We start from the raw sequence: 25,482 nt of genomic DNA on the forward strand, positions 1-25,482 counted from the left end.
CCCCACCTAACTACACCCACAGGAAAAGGTAGGAAAATTTTTGGAATTTCCACCTACTTACCCCTGCCCTCCCTTTGCCAGTCACCTCCGTTTCCCTTCCTTTAGTGGCCACGGCCCTAGCCCCGCTTCCTACCCCCCCCCACCTCTTTGTTTGGGCTACTTACCTTCTGTGGCGGCTGGTCCAGAGTCCGGAATGCAAGCTGACCTGAGTTTTCAGGGGGGGGGCCAGCAAGCTGCTGCTGCTGAAAAGCGGCTCTCAAAGAGGCGGCGGCTGGCTGTAGGCTGCTGAAAAATACTGGAGGTTGCTGAAAAAGCTGCTGCCGTCGCCACCATGTTCTTCGTGCATGCACATCCCATTGGACTTGCAAGGCAATGGGATACGCGTGCGCGAAGAACATGGTGGTGATGAACAAGGCGGGCAGGGCGAGTGAGCAGCGACCGGGGGCGTGGCCAAGGCGTGGCCAGCTGGCCATCACTACCAGTTCAGCGACCTTGGTCAAATGTCCACCAACGGTTTGCACAAACTGGTGTGAACTGGCTGAATACCATCTCTGATCTCCATGAAGCTGCTCAGGTCAGGGATAACTCCATATCCCCCTTAGTTATTTATTTTTCTGCAGTGATGGAAAAGGAGAAGCTCCATGCAAAACTTTCATCCTGCATTTACCCTTCAGGAGGATCAGGGAGTCCTGGTGGCGCCATGGTTAGTATGCAGTATTGCAGGCTAACTCTGCCCACTTCCAGGAGTTTGATCCTGACTGGCTCAAGGTTACCTCAGCCTTCCATCCTTCCAAGGTCGGTTAAAAGAGGAACCAGATTGTTGGGGGAAATATGCTGACTCTGTAAACCAGGGGTCTCCAACCTTGGCAACTTTAAGACTTGTGGACTTCAACTCCCAGAACACCTCAGCCAGCAAAGCTGGCTGAGGAATTCTGGGAGTTGAAGTCCACAAGTCTTAAAGTTGTCAAGGTTGGAGACCCCTGCTGTAAACCACTTAGAGAGAGCTGTAAAGCACTATGAAGCAGTATATAAATCTAAATACTATTGTTAGTGCTATCAGCCACAATCACCCCCAGCTGTTCATACTAGGCATTCAGTGCAGATGATAAAATAAGGTTTACAAAGAGGCTTGGCTAAAGCTTTACCATAGCTGTCTTTCTTTCTATCATACTGACAATCTTTGCTCATCCAAGTTGCTTAGAACCTAAAGGCTGCATTTCAAACGTGCTGTACTTTTGAGGTTGGACACTCTTTGCCCCGTAGAAGGGAATCGCCTCCCAGTGATTTCAGCCAATGAAATGCCAAGGATGTCAACATTAGTATTTAACAGAGCAAATATTTGCTCAGTGTTCTACAACAGGTTCAGCAGCAGTTAGTTGCACAGGACTTTTCTGTCCTCTTGCACCCTCTGCTGAGAGAAAACAGTACCCAATCCACATATAGAAGACAATAGTTTCCTTAAGAAGTTTGGCTGCAAAAGCGCAGGAGAAAAATTACAGAAGCTCTATTTGCATCACCATGACTCAATTTACCTCCAAAAGCCACCGTTTGAGACTGAACGACGGGAATGCTATCCCGGTGATTGGACTTGGTACCAGCACAGGTATTGAGAAGGTAAGATAACCTTTTATTTACTGACTGTCATGTTCCTGAGCATAAGATCCATGCAATGCTTAATTGGTTAACTTGCTTTATCTGATATGGAAGCTGATTTGACTTGGTGTAATTTGTTTCCTCTACTTAGAAATAAAATGCTATTCAGTGGTACTTTGGTACTTATAGTTAATTCCTGGAGGCAGGATGAGTACCAAAAACAATGAGTACCAAACCAATTTTTCCCATAAGGAATAATTTATTTATTTTATTTTATTTATTTTGTCAATCATATATAAGATAACAGGTAAAAGTATAAACATAATTTGGATACATGAAAAGAGTAAGTAAAAATGAATATTAGGACAGGGACGGTAGGCACGCAGGTGCGCTTATGCATGCCCCTTACAGATCTCTTAGGAATGGGGTGAAGGTGGAACCCAAGAAAGACATGGTTATTCATTCTCAGCCCTAATGTTGCTCCTTCAGGTGCTGATCATCCCAGTCATTCACTTGCCAAACTTTTATAATACTTTAATGAACATCAATAAAGGGAAATATCAGATGCATACAAAATCCAGTTTAGCAGAGTGTTCTATGGCAGCTCTAAGCTACAGAGTGGAAACAACCTTCACAGAGCCTTCACATATGTACTAATAATAATAAAAAATTCAAACCTTTGAAGAGTCAACTACTAATCTAATCACTGTCAATATATAGACTGCGGGGCAGTGGTAGTTCCCCTCCTTTCTGCTCCTTGGAGGGAAACTGACTCCACTACCTATAGCATTTTAGTTGGGGATCTCTTGATCTGGCAATAGCCTCTGTTGACAAAGAACCTCAGTTGTCATTGCACAGAATAGAATAGAATAGAATAGAATAGAATAGAATAGAATAGAATAGAATAGAATAGAACAGAATTTTTTATTGGCCAAGTGTGATTGGACACACAAGGAATTTGTCTTGGTGCATACGATCTCAGTGTACATAAAAGAAAAGATACATTCGTCAAGAATCATAAGGTACAACATTTAATGATAGTCATAGGGAACAATTAAGGAATCAGGAAACAATATCAATGTAAATCGTAAGGATACCAGCAACAAGATTACAGTCATACAGTCATAAGTGGGAGGAGATGGGTGATAGGAACGATGAGAAGATAAATAGTAATGCAGACTTAATAACTAGTTTGACAGTGTTGAGGGAATTATTTGTTTAGCAGAGTGATGGCATTCGGGAAAAACCTGTTCTTGTGTCTAGTTATTCTGGTGTGCAGTGCTCTATAGCGTCGTTTTGAGGGTAGGAGTTGAAACAGTTTATGTCCAGGATGCGAGGGGTCTGTAAATATTTTCACAGCCCTCTTTTTGACTCGTGCAGTATACAGGTCCTCATTGGAAGGCAGGTTGATAGCGATTGTTTTTTCTGCAGTTCTAATTATCCTCTGAATTGAATGTCATTTGAGTGAATTGTACTTAGTATGAGAACATCAAGTACTTTGATAGGCAGCTGATAAGGTGACTGTATGGGCCATCATTAAGAGAAGCACTGATTTTTCCCTTGAGTCTGTCTGTTTTCTAGTGTGTGCTTAGGCACAAGAAAGCTTGCAATAATACTAGTACACATATATCAGGCTCTCTTAAGTTAGACTTTAGCCTAACTGATTTGGTTATATCAGACAGGGGGAGGCTGACAGAGTTCATTGTAGCACTGGAGAACTAAAAAAAGGCTTCCTGAGGATAATCCTGAATTTCCCAAGCAATGCAAACAATTGAAGGTGAAGGTTCGGTCTCCGAGTTTTGGGTTGGTTTCTGAATGTTTTGTTACCAGCCAAGTTTAAACTCCTAGCCTGGTAACGAAACCTTCACCCTCATCCTCCACCAGAGCTACAGATATTCACCACTATTGCAATGCAAACCCTTGTATTATAAAACTGTTTGCAAAATAACTGATCTCGGCAATGGTTGTAAATTATTATGGTATGTGGCACAATACCCACAGATTTCAGAATACCAATTATAAGATGTTCTTTTCTCCCTGTGAGAAAACCTTTAGGTTCTCCCCCTCAACTTGTTATAAATCAGGAGTGTCAAACTCAAGGCCTGTGGGCCGGATGTGGCCCATGGGGTGCTTAGATCTGGCCCATGGGGCCACTTTGGAAACAGCAAAGAACTGGCCCACGGTCCCTCTGCCAGCAAAAACAGAGCTCAGGAGGGCTACGTGTGGCCCTCCTGAGCCCCATTTTCACTGGCAGAGGGCTAGCAAAACAAACCAAAAACAAACCAAAAGGAGAAATGTTTCCCGTTTTGCATTTGAGCATGCAAGAAGGGACAGGAAAGGAGAAAGGAAAAGAGGGAAGGCAAAGAAAATAAGGGAAGATGAGAAGAGAACAAGGAAGGAAAAATAAGAAAAGAGGGGAAGGAAGAAGAAATGAGAATGAAGAGGAAAGGAAAAAAAAAGAAAAGGAAGGGAGGGAGGGAGGGAGGGAGGGAGTTTATAATGAGCGTGAGGAAGGGTCTGAGGGAAGTTCTGCCTTAGCACCATCATAAGTGCCCCTGATACGAGTGATATCTAACTGGCCATGCCCCCCGGCCACATCCCTCCCCCCGAGGTCAAACGCAACCCTGATGCGGCCCTCAATGAAATTGAGTGTGACATCCCTGTTATAAATAAATATAGTAAACTATCTCATCCTGCATCAGTCCAGAATCTGATGGATTTCTCTGAAGCAGTGTAACAATACTGTAAAATAAATTCTAAACCAATCAATGACTCCAAGCCCACCTAGACCAAACTTCCCACCAACTTCGTGCTCTCAACTTTGTTGACTATCGTGATCATGTTGACTGGAGATTATGTGGACAGTTAAAAGTTCAGCATAGAAACTCTTGCGGTAAATGATTGAACAGAAAACAAACCAGATCTCTCACAAGGGTCATTACATGTCAAGCAGTCTGATTTCAGAAAAGTGCCCTGCTCGACCATCACGGATTTCGATAAAATTTGGGGTGAACATGGACACACATCCTCATTGAACATTGGTGAAGTGTTATATGTGCCGATGCAATACTTGCGGATATATAGTCATTTGTGTGACCCCATACAGTATGACTCTGAGGTTTCAGCAACTTTGAGACATAATATCTCCGGCAATATTTTGCGGAGAGAAACAAAACCTGTACAACTTTTTGTGCTTGGTTAAACAAAATAATAAAAACATTATCATGAGCGATCTCCATCTAGATAATTTGGAGCAGAGTTGGTTGAAAATTACTGTGGCTTGAATAAAAAGGGTAAAGTTGGGCTTTTTATAGCTCTGGAAGGAAAGGTATGAGAAACATAAAACTTTGTGTGTAATAACTTAGCAACTAGAAAATTTCATTCTCCTACTGCTTTCCAACAGTTCACAAATTGAGTGTAAAGCAGGGGTAAAATGCACTTACCTTTGCTACTGGATCGGAAATGTGAGCATGTGTGCCTCTTCTGGGTCAAAAACGGGATGAGATGACATCCTGGCATGTGAACGGAGCCTCCCGCTGCCACCCCAGTGCCTCGCATGAGCTGTAAAGTTTTTGTAAAAATGCCAAAAACCGAGCTTCATTGTTTGGACAGGCTATTCCTTATTCTCTTGCATTCCCTGCTCATAGAGGAGCCCTTTCCCAGCTGTTTTTATAGAAATACTTCCCATGCAAAGTGAAAGGGAAAAAAAGTGGGGGAGGGGGGAAACACTACACTACTAACCAGAGCATATAAAACATTTGCTAGACCAATTCCTGAATACAGCTTGACTGTCTGGAACCCATACCACATTTCTGGCATCAATACAATTGAACACAAAATACCTTATGCCACCAGACTTGAAATCCTGGGTTTAGAAAATTTAGAACTACGCCGCCTTCGACATGACCTGAGTTTAACTCATAGAATCATCTATTACAATGTCCTTCCTGTCGAAGACTACTTCAACTTCAATTGCAACAATACACGAGCACACAATAAATTTAAGCTTAATGTTAACCGCTCCAATCTTGACTGCAGAAAATATGACTTTAGTAACAGAGTTGTTAATGCTTGGAATAAACTACCTGACTCTGTGGTCTCTTCCCAAAATCCCCAAAGCTTCAACCAAAAACTGTCTACTATTGACCTCACCCCATTCCTAAGAGGTCTGTAAGGAGAGTGCATAAGAGCACAAGCGTGCCTACCGTTCCTGTCCTATTGTTTCCTTTCATTATATCCAATTAATATAGTTATTACATACTTATACTTACATATATGCTTATATATCGTATGTTATTTCATGCTTATGTTTATATATACTGTGTGACAAAATAAATAAAAAAATAAATAAAAAATAAATAAAAAAGTACCGAAAACCTTGTTTCCATCGCCATGATTCAATTCACACCCAAAAAGTGCCTTTTGCAGCTAAATTACAGGAATACGATCCAGGTGATAGAACATGGGACTAATGCAAATGTCACAATGGTAAAATGACCTTCTATTTACCGTTTTTCATATTCCTGAATTCTACGCAGTGCATCATTGGTAAGTTTGGGCTTCTCTGCAATCAATTTTCCATCCTAGTTTTAATTTTCAGTTTAATCCTGTATTGTTGTTGGTTTTTCTTTTGGTTGTTGTATCTTTCAAGTCATTTCATTCTCCAATAAATTAGGTACATTAAGCTTGTTGGAGGCTTTGCAAACTCTTAGGACGTATTTGCTTGTTGAAAGAAGCATGTTTTATAGATGGCACTTAGATCCTAAGAAATTATCGTGTATGTACCCAGATATGCAAGCAAAATGTTGGAGATGTAATTGTGATGATGCTACATATTTTCATATTTGGTGGACTTGTAAGGATATAAAGACCTTTTGGATAAAAATTTGGTGGATTTTACAAAATGTTTTGAAAAAGAAGATAAAGTTCCTGCCGCAATTTTTTTTGTTGGGAATTATTACGGACTATACAGTAATTGAGACTAAATTGATTTTAAATCTAATAACAGCAGCAAGATTACTAATAGGACAATACTGGAAGAAAAAAGAAGTACCTACAATAGAAGAATGGATATTGAAAGTTGCCAATTTGGCTGAGATGGTGAAGATATCAGCCTTTTTGAAAGACAATATGCAAGAAAGATACTTAAAGGAATGGGAAAAATGGATTGACTATATTTGAAGTAGAGATCAGACTAAGAGTTATCAGACTGTTTTTGAATGATTACGATGTATTATTTTTGATTGTTTTCGGGGGAAGTTAGGAATTGATGATTGTAGGGGTATAATTAAGTTGGGACGAAATTTTTTTAGCATATGTTTGTTTTATTTTTAACTATACCTTGTGCTCGTTACGGGAAGTCGGGGGGGAGGGGGGTTGTGAAGGGAGGGGGGAGGGGAGGTGGGGGGAAAGGCGAGGAAATGTGACATTATAATTGAGCGGGTTGCCAATTTTGACAGCATAATCTTAGGGAAGGAGTCAGGGTGCATAAGAAGAGGCTGAAGGGCCACAGGCTAGCAATGTCTATTATAACAAATGGATTGAGAGAAAAGACCCTGTTCTGACCTTTATTGGATGCTGAATCATTTTCACCTAAGAAGGATTTGCATTTTCTGCATTTCTGGCATTGATCCTTCTTTCCTTTTCAGAATACGTATCTTTCAACAATCTGATTACTAGACCAGTGATGGTTAACCTTTTTGGTGCCGAGTGCCCGAAATGTGCACGTGTGCACAAATGCACGTGCCTGAACCCCCCAAAGGCAATGTGAGCACCCCTGTGCCCAATTTTGGCTTCCAGGTTGGTGCAGGAGGCTTTCTAGGCCCAAAATGGGGCGGGGGGGGGGCTCATGAGGTGCCCCCGTGCCACATTTTCGCTTCCAGGTTGGTGCGGGCAGCAAAAATGGAGTGGAAAGTTAGGGTACACTGGGGGGAACTTGCAGAGATCAGGGAAGGCCCCGCTCCTACATATGCGCGACAGAGACCCAAAGACCAGCTGGCCAGCAGGAGGCACATGCGCATGCATGGTGGAGCTGGGCTGGGGCAACGGCTGGCATGCCCACAGAGAGGGCTCTGCGTGCCTCGTGTGGCAAGTGTGTCATAGGTTCGCCATCACGATACTAGACTAATAACATTATAAGTATCTGACATCTAATAGTCCAGGGGTCTCCAACCTTGGTCCCTTTAAGATTTGTGGATTTCAACTCCCAGAGTCCCTCAGCCAGCAAAACTGGCTGAGGAACTCTGGGAGTTGAAGTCCACAAGTCTTAAAGGGACCAAGGTTGGAGACCCCTGCAATCGTCAACACTACTTGAAATTATTCTACTATAGAACTGTTGCTTATAAGGACAAAATGTTACATCAGTGGCATTTACCACTAGCCAGATTGGCCAAGATGTTCTCAAACTAATCGCTGGGTGCCAGAGATGTGACTATAAGCAGGGAACATTCCACCACATGTGGTGGACCTGCCCCAAGATTAAAAATAAGCAAATGAATTAAACTTTTTAACTTTCTGTATGTTTATCTACAGTATGCCTTGCTTTACCTGTGCTGTGGTAGAAACTGAGTGACCCCACAATCTGTAATGGGCTATTTTGTTTACAAATGCAGAGGGGTGTGACGATAATAACCCTGAAGAAGGTGTGCAGGAACCAGCAAAGGAAAATAAAAGATAACTCAGCACTAGGGAAGGACAAGATATGAGAACAAGTCAACACAACCCACCTTGTTTCTGTTTGGTACAAAAGGGACAGAGGGAAATTCTGGCAGACTTTCCTGATTATGTTAATCAAGATCACGTGAAGTGCTAATACCACATAATAATGCCTTGGTAAGGCCACACCTGGAATACTGCATTAATCAGTGGAACAACTTGCCTCCAGAAGTTGTGAATACTCCAACGCTGGAAGCTTTTAAGAAGATGTTGGATAGACATTTGTCTTAAGTGGTGTAGGGTTTCCTGCCTATGCAGGGGGTTGGACCAGAAGACCTCCAAGGTCCCTTCCAACTCTTCTCTTCTCTTCTCTTCCCTTCCCTTCCCTTCCCTTCTCTTCTCTTCTCTTCTCTTCTCCTTCTTATCCTGCCCTCAGGTGGTTTGGAGAATAGGTAACCCCCCTCTTCTCTCTGACAGCCCCTTAAGTAAGTGAAAACCATCTATCACGTCACTCCTCATCCTTTTCTTTGGTAGGCTAGATCAGCGGTGTCCAAACTTGGCAACTTTAAGACTTGTGGACTTGCGGACTTCAACTCCAGAATTCCTCAAAGCTGGCTGAGGAATTCTGGGAATTGAAGTCCACAAGTCTTAAAGTTGCCAAGTTTGGACACCCCTGGGCTAGACATATGTGCTTCCCTTAAACATTCATCATCCAGTATAGCCGTCAGGCCTGTAATTAGTTTTGTTGCTCTTCTCCGCTATTGCTCTTCATTTCTATTGGCAGATCTGTTGCCTTTAAAGCCAGGGAAGGTTTTTACAGGAGGCCAAACTGACATTGGATTTGGGATCAGGTACTGCAGTAAAAGCGGGGAAGGAAAATTCCACATTCACACATGTACTTTCTTAATCTTACCTACCTCTGTACAATTAAAGCAATCTACACCAAATATTTCCTTCTATGACTTTGATCACCCAATACAACGGATTTTAATCAATGGAACAATTTGTCTCCAGAAATTGTAGGTATGCTAACACTGGAGGTTCTTAAAAAGAGACTGGACAACAATTTGTTTGAAATGGCATAGAATTTTCTGCCTGATAAGGAAGTTAGGCTAGAAGATCCCCAAGGTCTCTTCCAACTCTGTTATTCTGTTCTGTTAACAGTTTCACATTATAAATCCAATTTGGGTATCCTAATTAATGAGGAGGAGGTTGGAGAAATGAATGTTGTTCATGAACATGTCCAATTCATTCAAATGAATGAATTATGATGAAGGATTTAAAAAAAATAACCACTGGATATGTCTGTTCAGAAAGGTGGATGATTAAAGTATGATAGTACAGCTGTATTCAAATAATTAAAGGGCTATCGGAAAAGTTATGGTGAAAATTTGCTTTTTATTGCAGTATAACAGGCTCAAAGGTTGACATCTTGATTTCTGCTTTCTTTCTAATTGCCAAGTACAGCAAATGGCATGATTCTGATGAGAGGCACCCCACAGGATATAATTCTTCACATCTGGAAAGCATTCACTTATTATCAGAGAAATCTGATAGGCTACCACGAGGATAAGAACCTCTAACCTATTTTCCTATCCATATGACATAGACAGTCTCACAGTCTCCTTGAAATCAATTCTATCAACTTCCTGGGCAGACAGAAAACAATTAGGGATACTTGACTGGATGGGTGGCCAGGTGCCATATTTTGAATCCTCCCATCTTCAGCAAAGCAAGTTGGGAGGCTGTCAGACCCAACTGTGGTGCAAATGGAGTTGAAGTGGTGGTTGACACAATTGTGGAGTTGGGAGTGGTGGTTGACACACATCTTCCCATTTTGCACACACTAGATCTGACCAGAGAAGGAATGTCCAGTTTATTTGGGGGAGAGGGGCCTTAATCCATAATCACCTTAATTATGGATATCAGGTTCCCTGTGGTAGGGCACACACCCAGGGAGCTCCAGATGCCCTAGGAAGCCCCAGATGTGGCCTTATGGATTTAAGTTCCAGCTTGGAATGCAATGCCTTGTCATGATGGTGACACGATCCTCACTTCTATCTGATGCCTACAATTAGATTGAATGGTATATCTGGCCCTGAATCTGTGATGCTATGGAGAAGGCTACGAAGATGGGCTCCAGCACGAGTCCGAAAGCTCAGAAGACAAAACCTCGGGTCCCAGTGACTGACCCAGGTTGGATCTTACAGAAGGCTATCATTGTCAGCTAGGCAGGAAGGGAGCAAAGTGCTGCCAATCACTGTCCCTGGTTCTCTTGATTTCCTATTCAGAAGTCACAAACCCTCTAATTCAGTGATGGTGAACCTCTTCAGCACTGAGTGCCCAAACCGGAACACGTGTGCATGTGCGTATGTGCACATGCCAAAGGACCAGAAACCCAAAGACTAGCTGGCTGGCTCACTCATGCCTGTTTTTGGGTGGTCTTTTGGCCATTTTCAGACTGTTTTTAGGCCATTTTCAGGCTGTTTTTCAGTCAAAAAAATTGCCTGAAAATGCCCCCCAAAACAGCCTGAAAACAGCCAGAAAAACAGCCTGTTTTTTGGCCATTTTTTTGGCCGTTTTCCAGCACTCCGGTGCCCATCAAGACCAGCTAGCTGGTGCACATGTGTGCGCCAGCAACCAGAAGAGCATCTGGAGATGGTGTGTATGCCCACAGAGAGGGCTCTGCGTGCCACCTCTGGCACACGGGCCATAGGTTCACTATCACAGCTCTAATTTGTTTTCTCTCAGCTTTTTCACAATCACTTTTCACTTTGCTTCTTGATCAAAAGAATCTTGGTCCAACAGATTGGAGAGAGTGCATACTAATTTATTTTTCAGTGGAGAACAAGACAAGATGAAAGTCACTTGTAAGTGGAACAAGGTGAGAAATCGATTTATTTTGCAGAAGAAAATAATTAAATTAATTTTTTAAAAAAAATTCTATTAACTCTATGGCAGAAAGATGTGTCAACAGATTTTTCAAAGTGGTGGGGTAATCGTTTCTTCCACCCCATCAATATTAATTGCATCAAGATAAATATATATGATTACTTTAAATAAATTAACCATCATTTATTCAGAATTATAAATATGCCCACTGAATTGCTTCCTTTTGCTTTAGGGAGTTTGCTGAATGATAGACAAAAAGGGGGCAATATACACCCTACTGCTTCCTTGTAATGATGAGATGCCAGTGCCAATAGTTTTGGTCCTCTAAAATCCCTCCTGTTGGGCTAAAATGTCAACCCACATCTCCTGACTTTGCTGACTGCAGACAAACAAATACATCTCCCATCATCTCCCCTAAGTGTTGATCTTTGGCCAAAAGCTTAATGAGTACCATTGCCAGCACTTCTGATGGGCAGCATTTCAGATCACTGAGATAGAGAAAACTTGTAATATTTCTTAGTCAACCAAATGGTTTGTACTCGTATCTGGTAGCCTGAATAACTCATTACAAAATGAACACACTAAAGCAGAGATCTCCAACCTTGGCAACTTTAAGACTTGTGGACTTCAAATTGAAGTCCACAAGTCTTAAAGTTGCTAAGGTTGGAGACCCCTACACTAAAGTTCAAGAAATCATAGCTTAGTTTGAAGGGAAAGTTTATTCTCTCCATCTTTAACTATGTCATGGGGGATAAAAAAAGGGACTCACCTTATCCTAGATAAGTCAAGAGTCTTGAGATTGAGCAACATGTAAACATTCTAAAATAAATACATTATAAATTACATATCAACTTTTCCCATCTTGCTGCCCTCCAAACTCCTTGGAGTTCCATGACCATGGAGGTAACAGATTATGGAAGTTGAAGTCCAGTCAACCAAAAGGGCATCTGATTGGGATAAAAATAATTTAATTCAAAAATAACATAATTTGCCTGGGTCCAAAAACACAGTAGTGGCTCAGTGTGCTGTGCAAGCTGAGTTTAGATGGCTGGGTATACCCCAAAGCTTTTTCTGCAACCCTGGTAAATCAGTTCATTCGCATCATGGGCACGAAAAGGCAGGTTGCCTAGAAAATGACCAGCACCTGTGTTGCTGGTGTCCTCTCCCCACAGCAACATGGGCTATAAAAGCTATGCTGAGAGATGGCTGAGGTGCTGGTGTTGGTGTGCAGGGCAGAGGGAAGGACTCTGTGGAACTAAGGCATCCTGAAACACCCAGAAAGAGATACTTTTATCCAGAAGTACAAGTACAGAAGGGATGCTTGTTGATCGAAAGATTGGCAGTTCAGTGGTTTGAATCCCTAGTGCCATGTAACGGGGTGAGCTCCTGTTACTTGTCCCAGCTTCTGCCAACCTAGCAGTTCGAAAGCATGTAAAAAACACGCAAGTAGAAAAATGGGGACCACCTTTGGTGGGAAACTAACAGTGTTTCGTGGCGTTTAGTCATTCCGGCCACATGACCACGGAGACATCTTCGGACAGTGCTGGCTCTTCGGCTTTGAAACAGAGATGAGCACCACCCCCTACAATCAGGAACAACTAGCACATATGTGCAAGGGGAACCTTTACCTTACAGGGCCTTCTCTGTTGGAGCTCCTACGCTCTGGAATGAACTTCCCCCCGGTTTACGTCAATTGCCTGATCTTCGGACCTTTCGGCGTGAGCTGAAAACGCACCTATTTATTCAAGCGGGACTGGATTGAAATTTTATTGGGGTATTTATGTTTTAAGATTTTAAATGGTTTTTAAATTTCGGCCACATTATAATATTTCTTTTTAACTTCTTTTTAATGTTTATATATTGAATTTTTACTTGGCTGTACACCGCCCTGAGTCCTCCGGGAGAAGGGCAGTATAAAAATTGAAATAAATAAATAAATAAATAAATAAATAAATAAATAAATAAATACCTTTACCTTTACCTTTTTTTTTTACAAGTACAGAAGTATTACTCCCAAGGAGTAATAGTTGGGTGAACAGTAATAGGAGGTGTAGCAGCACTGGGGAAAAGTGGAGTAGTGGTGAGCAGTGAGTATTAGTCTGTGCATCTGTTGCTTAGGGATCTGTGTTGTCGTGCTGGCTCTCTTGTGTTTTGGAGCCCACTGACTTAAGTATACATAAAACAACTCAGGACAAAGTGGTGGCAGAGATGGGATATCCATACAAAAAGGTGGGATATCCTTTTCTTACCTCTGGGTAATTGTGTTGTGTGAACACAACCTCTGATTGATTAATGACTCCAGAATCTGAAGGAGGGGATTCCTTCCATCATTCTGTTGTCCAGCTGAAGAGTTGAAGCTATCTAGCCTAACTCCATCTCCCATTCAGAAAAATATTTTGTTTGGTGTGTCGGTGGGTGCATGTGTGTGATTCTGGAAAAGTTACATTGTTGAACTTTCATCCTATAGTCTATCGTTGGTTTGGTACTGTAGGAAGTTGGCACCCACCCCCCCTCCTAGAAGAATGAAATATTTTAGAAAATATTAAAAAGGCAGAATATATTTCCCTGGATGAGAAATGGAGAAACATGTTTTAAGGACAAGGCGGCTCCCTGCAGCTTCCTGCCTTCCCCCACCTTTGTCAATGCGCCAGAGGCAGAAATTCATTCTCCCCACCTTTGTCAATGGACCATCGTCTGCAACACAATAGGGCCCATCTAGCAACAGAAACTCACCACATGGCACCTGGAATATTACATCAGCCAGCAAGGCTAGCTAAGACCCCCACTCCCTGGGAGTCTGACAACCAATCAGGATACTCTTCTTGTGCCCCAGGAAATTCAAAGCTCAGAGAAAGCATAAAGCGCGCACAGCTTCCCTCCCCTTTTCTGTTCAGGAACTCAAGCCATGTGATCCTGATCACCATTAAACCATCTTTCCAAGCAGTCTCCATGTTTCCAGTGTCTTTATCCCCACTTGGAACTGAACCCAGATGGATATTTCTTCCAACAATACAGAACCAAACTAAGGAGGACAGACTCCAACAGATAGTTAAGGCTGCAGAAAGAACAATTGCAACCAGCCTGCCATCCATAGAAGGTTCCAGGTTCAGTTAGAAGTTGACAACCTGTACATTGTGCGGGTCAAAAGGAGGGCTGAGAAGACGTCGGCAGACCCCTCACGTCCTGAATATCAACTCCTCCCTTTGGGACAGGCCTTCCATGCCAAAACATCTAGACACAGGAACAGTTTTTTTCCTGATGCCATTGCTCTGCTAAATATCCAATTTTCACAGTGCTGTCTAATGTCTATGTGTATTTACCCATGTAGTACGGCCATAGTATCCCCTTTTATTGGGATGATGATGATGATAGTAATTTTTTTTTGCACCTACTCTGAGTGCTTCTGTACCGGAAGACAAATTCCTTGTCTAATCCCACTCGGCCAATTAAAGTTCAATTCCAATTCCCATTCCCATTCTAATTCTAATTCCAATTCCAATTCCCATTCTAATTCCAATTCCAATTCCAATTCCAATTCCCATTCTAATTCCAATTCCAATTCCAATCCCCATTCCCATTCCATCTTTTTAATATTGTTAGTTAGGGTGGCCTCCCGCTGCTGAACCTTACCTTGCCGGAGGCAGCCGATAAAATAAGGTTTTTTTACGAAGGGGAGATCGATCAAGTTTTTGGGCCAAGCCTTTTCTCTGAGCCACCTCGGTTGGGTTTCCCCAACGCGCTTATCCAGGTCACTTAGCATCTGGTTAACAAAAGAAAAGAAAAGAAAACAAGAAAAAGCAAAAGCTGCGCTTTCGCCATCTCCCTTTGCAACGTCCTTTCCCTCCCCCACCCCCTCCCCCGCCTTTCAGGCGGACAGCCTTCTGTCCCGCGGGGACGGGGCTGCCCACCAATAACTTCTGCCGACGGAATCCCGGCGCTGTGGCGTCGCCAACTCCGCTATTTAACCAAGGCAGCGCGCGTGCTGGAGCTGCGGCGGCGGCGGCTTTCCCTGCTCTCTTGCTCCCTCTTCCGACGGAACGGCCGGCGACCCAGAGCACGTTGGCGAGCACAAAAGACGGCCGTTTTCTTGCGGGAGTTTCGCAGCGGGCAAGGGTGGAAGGCAAATACTGCTACTACTATTAACACGACTAAATAAAACAAAGCGCAGAAAGTTCTCTTGGCCGCTCATCATGATTCAGTTCACCGTCGAAAACCACCGTTTGATGCTCAGCGACGGCAACGCCATCCCGGTGATAGGACTCGGGACTTACGCGGATCTCCAGACGGTAAAGCGACCTTTATGATTGAATTGACTTGCATGCTCCGGCATCGAGGCTCTGCCCGTGGATGGGTGGGTTCCAATTTAGCCTCCCCGTCGCCCTTCAAACGTGGAGTCTGTCTCCATCCTCAAAGCTGCAGGGACTTCGCGTGCCGTTGAATTTCTCTCTCTTTGCTCAGCAAAAGCCGCCCGTCCAGCGTGCGCGAGTAAAATAAGGTCATCCACAACCGCTGCGCAAAAGCGGAGTCCCCCCACTACACCCCACCTCCTCGCTACAGCCTGGACGGCGGATCCCCTCGCGATTCCAGGCGCTGGCGAGGAAGCGCGTCCTTCGTGGGAAGCGCGCCTGGCGTGAACTCTCCTAACCTCTGCGCCTTTTTCATTTTCGTTTTTGTTTTGTTTTGTTTCTGAGTCGGCTCGCTTGGTGAAAAGGGGAAATTTTTGTTCGTGTGATCTCGGGGGGCAGTGGGAGGGTCACGGAGTGCGGGTGTGGTTTCCCGAAAAACCATCATCTCCTTTCTTGGCTGGGCTTTAGGTGACCTCTTGGAGGAAAGGTTTTTCGCTCTTTGGGGAAGGCACCTGAATGTCCTTCTTTCCTTCCTTCCTTCCCTCCTTCCCTCCCTCCCTCCTTCCTTCCTTCCCCCTCCCTCCCTCCCTCCCTCTTTCTTTCTTTCTTTCTTTCTTTCTTTCTTTCTTTCTTTCTTTCTTTCTTTCTTTCTTGAAAAGGGAGATGGGTCGTGGAAATTAGCCTGAACCCCGGAACAGAAGCCCCCTTTCTCAAGGGGGGTGGGGAGCAAGCGTTTCGGTATTTTGAAACCACCCCGTTTGGATTCCAGACTCAAAAAGTGACCAGGGTTACAATTAAAGTTGAAAGTTTTGCCTTCCCCAAAACTCCCATTGAGTTTGGTGGACTTTGAAAAAAAAATAAGAAAGAAAGGCACTTCCATTAGGATGCTAATGAAAAGAAAGGAGGGGGAAGGGATGCATGCTGAATATGCCCCCCCCCACCCCAGGGCCCTCAAATTTGGGGTGGAGGGTGGGGAAGAGCTGTGCGTTTGCTAGTTAGGGTTTCAGTCTTTCTTTTAACTACTCTTGATGAGAGCATGGCCTTAAAAGACCTGCTCTTCCTTCCAGGCATCCGTGGGGCTTGTAATGGCTGCATCTCGTTCTGCTATGGTCCAGGGAGAGATGGCTCCGAACAATAGTGAGCTTGGGAAGAAAGCTCCCCCCTCTGGTGTTCTCCAGTTGCGAGGGGCTTCAAGTGCCCTCCCTCATTTCCAGCCAGCTCTAGGGTGTAACACTTAGGGACGCAAGCTTTATTCTTTTGCTTTCATAGTGGCAGGAATAAAAAGAAGTCAGTGATGGAATTCGTGGTGGGGATTCCTTCTCTACCGATCCCAAACAGGGGCTACTCTTGCTTGCATTCCCTACTTTTTCGGACCCCGATGCCATTTCGGTCCGCCTTTGTGCTCCTGCATCTCCCTTCGTCTTCCCGCAAGGCTACATCATTCAGGTGATGCTTGGAAAGGCGTTCCTTGTAACAAAAGAAGGCTTGTACAACTGGAGCCAGGCTGAAATGTTAGTTGAGCTCTAGAACATTAAGGGGGAAAAAGACCTTTGTCTGATAGATTTATGTTGCTTTAAACAATTTCTCTGGCTGTCCATCTCACAACAATGACTCCGGCAGCTGGACAGAGCTTTTCGCAGCTCTGCGAAATAAATAAAAAAAATACAACTCAAATATAGTTTGTGGCTGTGGATTTCTTGTCCTCCCCTGTCTCAGCATCTTGTGACTCATTCTGCTGAACTGAATTACATTTTTAGGAGATGAGGAACAATCTTTATCCCTTATGTGGTATCTCCCAAGAGTCTAGCAGCCTTGATGAATAACTGTGTTAGCTGGGCACGAAAGAGTTCAACACATATGATAGTAGCAGATTAAGATTGGCTTGCCAGCCTTATTTTTGATCTCAGGTGGGTTAATTGATTTCTTGGATTTTTCCTGCCATCAGATTACGGAAGTTTGTAGAAACGTAGCTCCAGACTTGCTAAAATCAGAAGCCTCTGAGGACACTTGAATGAAAACGATGGGTGCTTTAATGCAGTATATCTTGAAACCCCTGCAAGATAGACTTGCCCAATAGATCTATATAATTTTATTAAAATTTTAATAAATCTTTTTTTACAAAAAGAAGATAAAGCTAATACAAACTAATATAAAAGTGAGGAAGGGAAGAAAGAAATAGAAGAGAAAGTTAAAAGCTTTTTTGTATCTTTTAAAATTTCTTTTCTATTTTTCTTTTATTCCCCACCATATTTCTTGCACTTTTTCAGAAAGCCCTGTTCAATGTATCTTGAGGCCTCCAGATATCTTGCCCTTGTGTTTAGCTTCTTGGCTTGGCTCTTCATCTTTGCTATCCAAGATGAAATTCAAAAGAGAGGAAGAGGTGCTTTTGTCCTCTGTCCATCCTGGGATCCAGAAAAGTCTAATCCTTAATCTGTTGTCTGAGTTCGTCTGTCCCGTGATAGATCAATGAGGAGGAAAGAGTCTTGCCCTGCAGTGGGTTTCACATTATGTTACTACCGGTTCGCCCTACGGGCACACGCTTACTTCATGTGTGCATGCTCCCAGTTCGCGCGTGCGCTTGCCTTCCGCACATGTTCTCGGCCTTCTGCGCATGTGCTTTGCTTGCGCATGTGCCTACCACACATGCGCCCCACCTCAAAAATGTGCCTAAAGAGGATGGCAAAGAGCCAGGGGTGGGTTCTAATTTTTTTACTAATGGTTCTGTGGGCGTGGCTTATTTTGTGGGCGTGGCTTTATGGTCATGTGACAGTGGGTGTGGCTTGATGACCGTATGACTGGGTAGGCGTGGCCAACTCAATGTCTCTCATGTCAAGGGGTACCTCGCCTGGCCCCTCTCCTCCCAGCCATTCCTTATCACACCCAGCCTCAACGTATCTATAGTTCTACAAAAATGTTGTTCATCTTTTTTCAACTTTATTATCTACATACTATAGATCAGGGGTCTTCAAACTTGGCCACTTTAAGACTTGTGGACCAACTCCCAGAATTCCTCAGCCAGCTTTGCTGTCTTAAAGACTTAAAGTGGCCAAGGTTAGAGACCTCTGCTATAGATGCACTTTCATGGACCACTGAAAGGAGGAAATGGCTCACATGCTTTGCCCAAGAGTGTGATAAGCAACAGGCTTTTAAGGGGCTGCTAGAAAGAAGGGGGGGGAAAGTATTTTCCAAAGCACCAGAAGGCAAAACAAGAAGCAATGGGTGGAAACTCAACAAAGAGAGAAGCAACCTAAAACTAAGGACAAACTTCCTAACAGTGTGAACTGTGATAGGTTTCAGTCATAATTTCACATATAAAATAGCCATTCATGTACTACAACCTGCATATTGTTCAAAACAATCAGTATTATGGCTGCTGTTTGAAAGCAAGCCTAAAATCCCCATTCCCTCCCCACTCCACGGGAAGGTTACTTCAAAATCCCCATTTCCTTCCCACCCCACTAATCTCTTCTGGGAAGGAATCAAACTCCCCCCTCTTCATTTCCCAAATAAAGTATTCCAGATAATTAAGGAATAATCAAGCTGCTAGCAAGGAACCTGTCTGGAATTCCACATTCCTGTCAGCTGCATAAAGGAAACTTTGTAAGCAGAAAACAGGCTACTGGTGCTTACAGATAATATAAAGTAGAAGCCGGAAGTTCGGCTCCATTTACAAGCAAGCAGAAAACTCATTCAAGACAGGATACTTCACAATGGAAATCACCCAAACCTTTTTAGAAACACAAAGCCCATGTTGCACAAACCCCAAAACTTCAAAAACATTGAACCATATAAGAATTCCTCCTCTTATCCAATTTGTTGTTCAGCTGACCCAGAAAGGAGCTTCTAGCTGCTCTGTCAATTTAAAGCAACAGCGTTTCGCCCCCACCTTCTTCTTTGCCAAGCGATCTCCTGGCTGAGAAGCGAGCCGATCAGTTGGGAGGCTTCTTGACTTCTCAATTTAAAGGGATGGTGTCTTGGTTTTTTTTTTTCTCTTCTTTGACATGTGAGTCTTGATTTTTTCCTTCTAGCCGATCAGCTGGGAGTTGGGAGGGAGCAATAGATTGGGGGCGGGGCCAGGCAGAATTTTTACTACCGGTTCTCCGAACTACTCAAAATGTTTACTACCAGTTCTTACGAACTGGGGAGAACCGGTAGCAACCCACTAATGCATAGAGCTGGGTGGGCCGCTTCCGGTTCAGGTGAACCGGTTTGAACTAGCTGAATGCCACCTCTGATCTTGCCTGAAGAAAAACAGCAGGAGTGAGAGAAAAATCTAGAACAGATTCTTTTTTCTTGACAGATAAACTTTCCTCTAACAATATTTATTTTATTTTTTATTTATTTGTCAACAAGTATAAGGAAACAAGTAATGGTATAGACGTGGACATGGACACATGACAAAAAAAAGGCACAAATAAAAGGATATAAATAGGCAAAACCTAGCCATAAACACATAGAATGATTACATATAATTGGGAACTGTAGGACTGGGACAGTAGGCACATTGGTGCGCTTATTCATGCCCCCTTAGGGACCTCTTAAGAATCATGAAAGGTCCACGGTAGAAAGTTTACAGTAAAAGGTATGGGGTTAGAGAGACTAACAGGATCAGGTAGATTGTTCCAGACATTTACTATTCTATTGCAGAAGTCATATTTCCTACAATCAAGATTAGAGCGATTTACTGTACATTGAGTTTGAATCTATTAATAGCCCTTGTGTTATTATGATTGAAATTAAAGTACTCATTTACAAGTAGAACGTTTTGGTAAATAATCTTATGAACTAAGCATTGGTCAGAACATAATATACAAGGAATATACAAGGAAGAGGCTTATTTATTAGAGAGGAGGAAAATGGCATATTTTAACTGCTGCAGAGATATGTTGGTTACCATCATATTACTTTTTAATGGAAAAAGAGCATTCAAAGAGAGGGGAAAAATGCCACTATGCATTAGGCTACCTGCCAGATCTGGGTGGCAAGATTCCTAACTGTCTGTAGGTGGCACACAAAACAAACTCTTTATTGCCTGCTAGTGGTTGTTAGCATGTTTGAGGTCTAGAATGAGGAGCCCTGATTTTAAGTGTATAAAATAAAGGTATTGTATCATCTGATGGCAGAGAATTCTTTCTGCTGAGTTTGAAGGGAGATAAATTTATCCTTTGTACCATTTTAAGAACAGTATGTACATTCTTCCACTCAGAAGGCTCATCCCTCACTGTCAAAAAAAAAGAAGAAACCATGCAGAAAAGATGATTCCCTTCCTCTTTCAAATTATAAGCATTGTGGGCACTTGATAAAACACTTGCAATGTGTCTCACTTGTATTGTGACTTTTATAATCAGTATCATCCCATTTCAAATCCTATATCAGTTTAACCATGGACCCAATGAACTGGCTCAAGAAAGCTTGTGCATTTTAAAATAAAATATATGGCAATAGTCTGCACATGTGTTATTAAATTCCTTTTGGTTTTAGTTCTTTCAAAGTAATTGCAACCTCTCAGTTGTCTACCAATACGTCTTGACTGTTCCTCTGTATTATATGATGGGCTGCTTAGTTGCTCAACTTCAACAGTGAGATGGGAGGTGTATAAGTTTGATTAATAAATAAATAACAGAACAGAACGTAAAATACTTAGTCACAAACTGGAGAGAATTCATGGGAATTGAATGGGTCTCTTGATTGGCCTGTGATTAGTTTTATCTTTAATTAGTTACACTGAATTTCGTATGCCTAAACATTCCATAGCTCTGCTTTGGATTTCACAATATTGGATATAGGAAGTCCTCAATTAATGACCACTTGCTCAACAATTCATTTAAAGTTAAAATGGCACCAACCTAATGGTACTTACCACCAGTTCTTGAAGTTCTGGCCATCCCAGCACCCCTTCTTCTTCTTCTTGTGCCATATCCATCATCGGATCATGTTGGAGATTCTATTTTTATCAACAGCCACATATAAAAGTGATGTTGAGTTTTGTCCAAACCAGTCCCTTAGATTTTGAAGCCATGATGTTCTTCTTCTGCCTGGATCTCGTTTGCCTTCAACCTTTCCCTGGAGGATTAAATGAAGCATGCCATATTTTCCCAGGTGGCACATCACATGTCTGAAATATTCTAACTTTTGCTTTTTAATGGCTTTGATGATTTCCCTTGGATTTCCCAGGCGGCTTATCACCTCCTCATTTCTGATTTTGTCAACCCAACTTATACGCAACAGCCGTCTGTAAATCCACATTTCAAATGCTTCTAGTCTCTTCAAATGACTTTCTGTCAGAGACCAACTCTCCATTCCATAAAGCAGGATAGAAAAGATGCAACATCTGACAAGCCTGATTTTCAATCTTAGGCTTATGTCATGAATGCAGAAGAGCTTTTTCATTTTGGAGAATGCTGTTTGAGCTTTCTCTATCCTTGTCTTTACTTCAGTAGTCATGTCCCAGCTTTTATGTAAATTAGAACTGAGGTACGTGATCCTTTCAACTTTTTCTAGTGGTGTTCCTTTCGGATTTATCGGTGGTAAATTAATGGGCTGTTTGCTGATGACCATGATCTTGATTTTTGAGGTGTTAAGCTTCAATCCAGCACCCCTGCAGTTACATAATTATGATCCGGGTACTTAGTGCCGGGGTTACACTTACAACAGTTACAACTACTTGCCTTCAACCAACTGCTTGGGCATAGGCTGATGAAGTTGGCGCTCTTGTTTTTCCTATCACAACCTTTAAGTAATGGCAGTCAATTCAACATGCTTTTGGCTGAGCATCTTAAAAGTTTGACTTAAGAAAATAGTCTTTAAAAAAAAATTGCTTATTTGAAATAACTTATAAGTTGCTTATAAAGAAATGATAACAACCACAATACTATTAGAGCAGGGGTGTCAAACTGGCTGCCCGCAGGCCGGATGCATCACACTCAGGCCACGCCCACCCCAGCTCCGCAAATGGGGAAAACATCACAAAAAGTCACATGACACCAATGTGACACTGCGAGTTTGACACCCGTGCATTAAAGAATCCTTTACTATTTCTCAATGTTACATTTCACGACAGGAAACAGGTCTGAATAACTGAAGGTTATTCCTGAAGGTTTACTCCTTGGCATTTCTGTTATTAAGAAAAAGAAACAAAGAAATAGAAATAGAGACCGAATGATTGAGAAAGAGCCTTTGCTGGAGACCTTTTAACAATTTGGGTTATCTCACTGAATGAATTTAAATGAATGAGAAATCCTTTTAAATTGTCCTAATTTTACTAGCAGCAGAGTAATGGGCGCTTCTCTGAGAAGAATGGCTGAAGTCAAAATAGTGGTCAGATTTGCCCATTGTGCGTAACCAATATTTGCTTAATCTTGATTTGTTAATAACCTTGCATGGATGACCTACTACTACATGCCAAATCTAAATGAAACAAACTCTCTGAATTTACTGCAGGGTATGAATGAGCCAATATCTGTTTTGTCTATTGCCAATAAACAACAACTATAGGAGCTGGCAATTCCTACCCTATCCTCTAGTTTAGGACTTGTGTCGTAACTTCAACATAAACTAGGAAGATAATCTGTGCAAAACCTGAAGGAGTCCTTTGGTATTTGCAGCCAGACTTTTCAGAAATTTGGACTCTGGCTGCCTTTTGTAAAGATTCTGTGCTGCTAAGTCAAAAGAAGTTCAGGCTCCAGAGGAAGAACATGACTTACTAACCTCCTAAGTTTTCCAAGTCTGCTCCCTGGCTGCCTATTGTATTGCTGCAGTGAGCAAATATAAAAGGCAAATAAATGTGTCAGAGCCTTTTGCTTTCAGAGGAGTATTTCTAAAACAAAAAGCAAGGCTCCCATTCACCTCACTCTTGGAGCTCCCTGAACTAAGGGCCAAAATCCCAAATAAGAGGTCATATATCTCTGCCCATGTCTCTTGATCATCATCATTTTAGCCGTTGTTTATCCACTGCAGGATGAAGGACAGGGTGTTATCATGTCTCTTGATAACATGTGCTAAATATTGGGCATTATCAGAGGTGGGTTTCAGCAGGTTCTAACCAGTTCTGGAGAACCAGTAGTGAAAATTTTGAGTAGTTTGGAGAACCAGTAGTAAAAATTCTGACTGGCCCTGCCCCCATCGATTCTCTCCCTCCCAAGTCCCAGCTGATTGGGAGGAAATGGGGATTTTGCGGTATCCTTCTCCTGGAGTGGGGAAGGAATGGACATTTTACAGTATCTTTCCCCTGCCATACCCACCAAGCCACACCCACCAAGCCATGCCATGCCCACCAAGCCATACCCACAGAACCGGTAGTAAAAAAATTTGAAACCCACCACTGGGCATTAGCCTCTTCTTTGGGCCATCAAAATGTTGATGAAAACTTTCTTGATGGTTACACTCTATGGCCTCATTCACACATCATGCAAAGCTTGCCTCCTTCTCGGGCTCATATACACAGAGCAACCATGAGAAGGAGACAAAACATAGCAAAGTTAAATGCTGTGGCAGAGAATCCAAACTTTTCTCCCTGCATTCACAGTGGAGCTGCTCAGAAGGCAGCCACCGCAAACTGTCCCTTTAAGGTACTTCAACCTCCGGGAGGGAAGGGGCTGGGGGGGGAACCATAAAGGGAGCAGCTCTGCTGTGAAGGGAGGAAAAAAAGTTTAGCTTCTCTCTGCCATAGCATTCAACTTGGCTGCCTCTTGCCTCCTTCTCATGTTTGCTCTGTGTGTATGAGTCCTTCTCACATTCATACACACAGAGAAAACATGAGAAGGAAGTGAGAAGCAGCCAGGTTGAACGCTAGAAGACTTGGCCAAACGTTTCTGTCGTTCTTGGTGGGCATGGCTTGGGCATGGCTTGCCATGAGTAACGTCAAGTTGGTCATGCCCACTCAGTCACATGACTCCCTCCACCAAGCCATGCCCAACAAGCCACACTGTTCTGTCCCCCCCCCACCTCACATAGGAAGACACACGAGCAAACGACGTCTACCAGTAATTTATTTTTACAAGCCTGAATCCCTTTAGCAGATAAAAGTTCTGGCAGCTACTTTCCAAATGCCTGCCAAATTTCTTATCACCTCTAGAAGCAGGAGTCAACATATCTGTAGTCCATTGCTGGGGCAACCAAGAGTTCAAAGAGTAGTCAGAAGTCATCCACAAAGTCCTAGCCTTAATTCCGAAAAATATCCCATCCGAAGCTCACGATATGCAGTTTTTGTCCGTCACAGAGCCTGCAGAGCAACCCCACCCATTTTTATCCCCTGTGGGGCATGGCTCAGTGACTCAGCAATCTTTGGCCCTTCCCCACCTCTTCCTTTGCTGCGCACACCTCTTCCTCCGATGCTGCCCAGGATCAATCCAAGATTGATCTTCATCACTCCTTATTAGTGGGTGCTCCGACATGCCTTCCTCCTGGCCTTCAGTTGGAACCTGAGGCATTGCCAGAAAGGAGGGTCCTGGAGAGGGAGGCCTTGTCAGCTCCTCCCCATCACTTTCAGAGTCATCTTCCTCCGTGAGGACAGGCTCGGGAGCCGGAGTCACAACACACACCCACAGAACTGGTAGGGGAAAAAATTGAATCCCACCACTGCTGCACATTCCAAATCAGTATGAGTGCACTGAACATACCTCCTAATTTGCTTCTGGGTCCTATTCAAGGTGTTAATAAGCACTTTTAAAGCTCTTCATGGCCTGGGACCAGGCTATCTGAGGGGGCCATCTCATCCCAATGAGATTGGCCTACCTCACTAGTGCTGGCAGAAGTGTCATGCTATGGACTCTGTTGGTCAAGGAAGTTTGACTGACAGGGTCCAGAAGAAGAGCCTATTCTGTCCTGGCTCCCACACTCTGAAACATCATGACCCCTGAGATGACAATCACGCAAACATTTTGGCCTTCTGAAAGTCTTTGAAGTCCTGTGCCAAATAGCCTGGAGCTCCAATGGGGGTGTGGTATTTTGGAGGTGGCTAATGGAATAGATTGGGGGTCTCCAACCTTGGCAAAGCTGG

The 25,482-nt window shown here is 43.1% G+C and overlaps 1 protein-coding gene across 2 annotated transcripts in view; it reads left to right on the forward strand.

The window, feature by feature from the left end:
- The first annotated feature begins 1,366 nt into the window (after window positions 1-1,366).
- Window positions 1,367-25,482, forward strand: part of AKR1D1 (aldo-keto reductase family 1 member D1) — a 76,193-nt gene continuing 52,077 nt past the window's right edge. Inside the window, exon 1 of one of the 2 annotated variants that reach the window (XM_058190404.1) lies at window positions 1,367-1,614. In XM_058190404.1, the coding sequence (XP_058046387.1) occupies window positions 1,519-1,614 (96 nt within the window). In that variant the 5' untranslated portion in view covers window positions 1,367-1,518. Of the gene's footprint in view, window positions 1,615-15,247; window positions 15,426-25,482 lie in introns of those variants that run through there. The other variant, XM_058190406.1, reaches the window with a different exon arrangement.

This window comes from Ahaetulla prasina, chromosome 7 (genome assembly GCF_028640845.1).
Source record: "Ahaetulla prasina isolate Xishuangbanna chromosome 7, ASM2864084v1, whole genome shotgun sequence".
Classification (NCBI taxonomy): domain Eukaryota; kingdom Metazoa; phylum Chordata; class Lepidosauria; order Squamata; family Colubridae; genus Ahaetulla; species Ahaetulla prasina.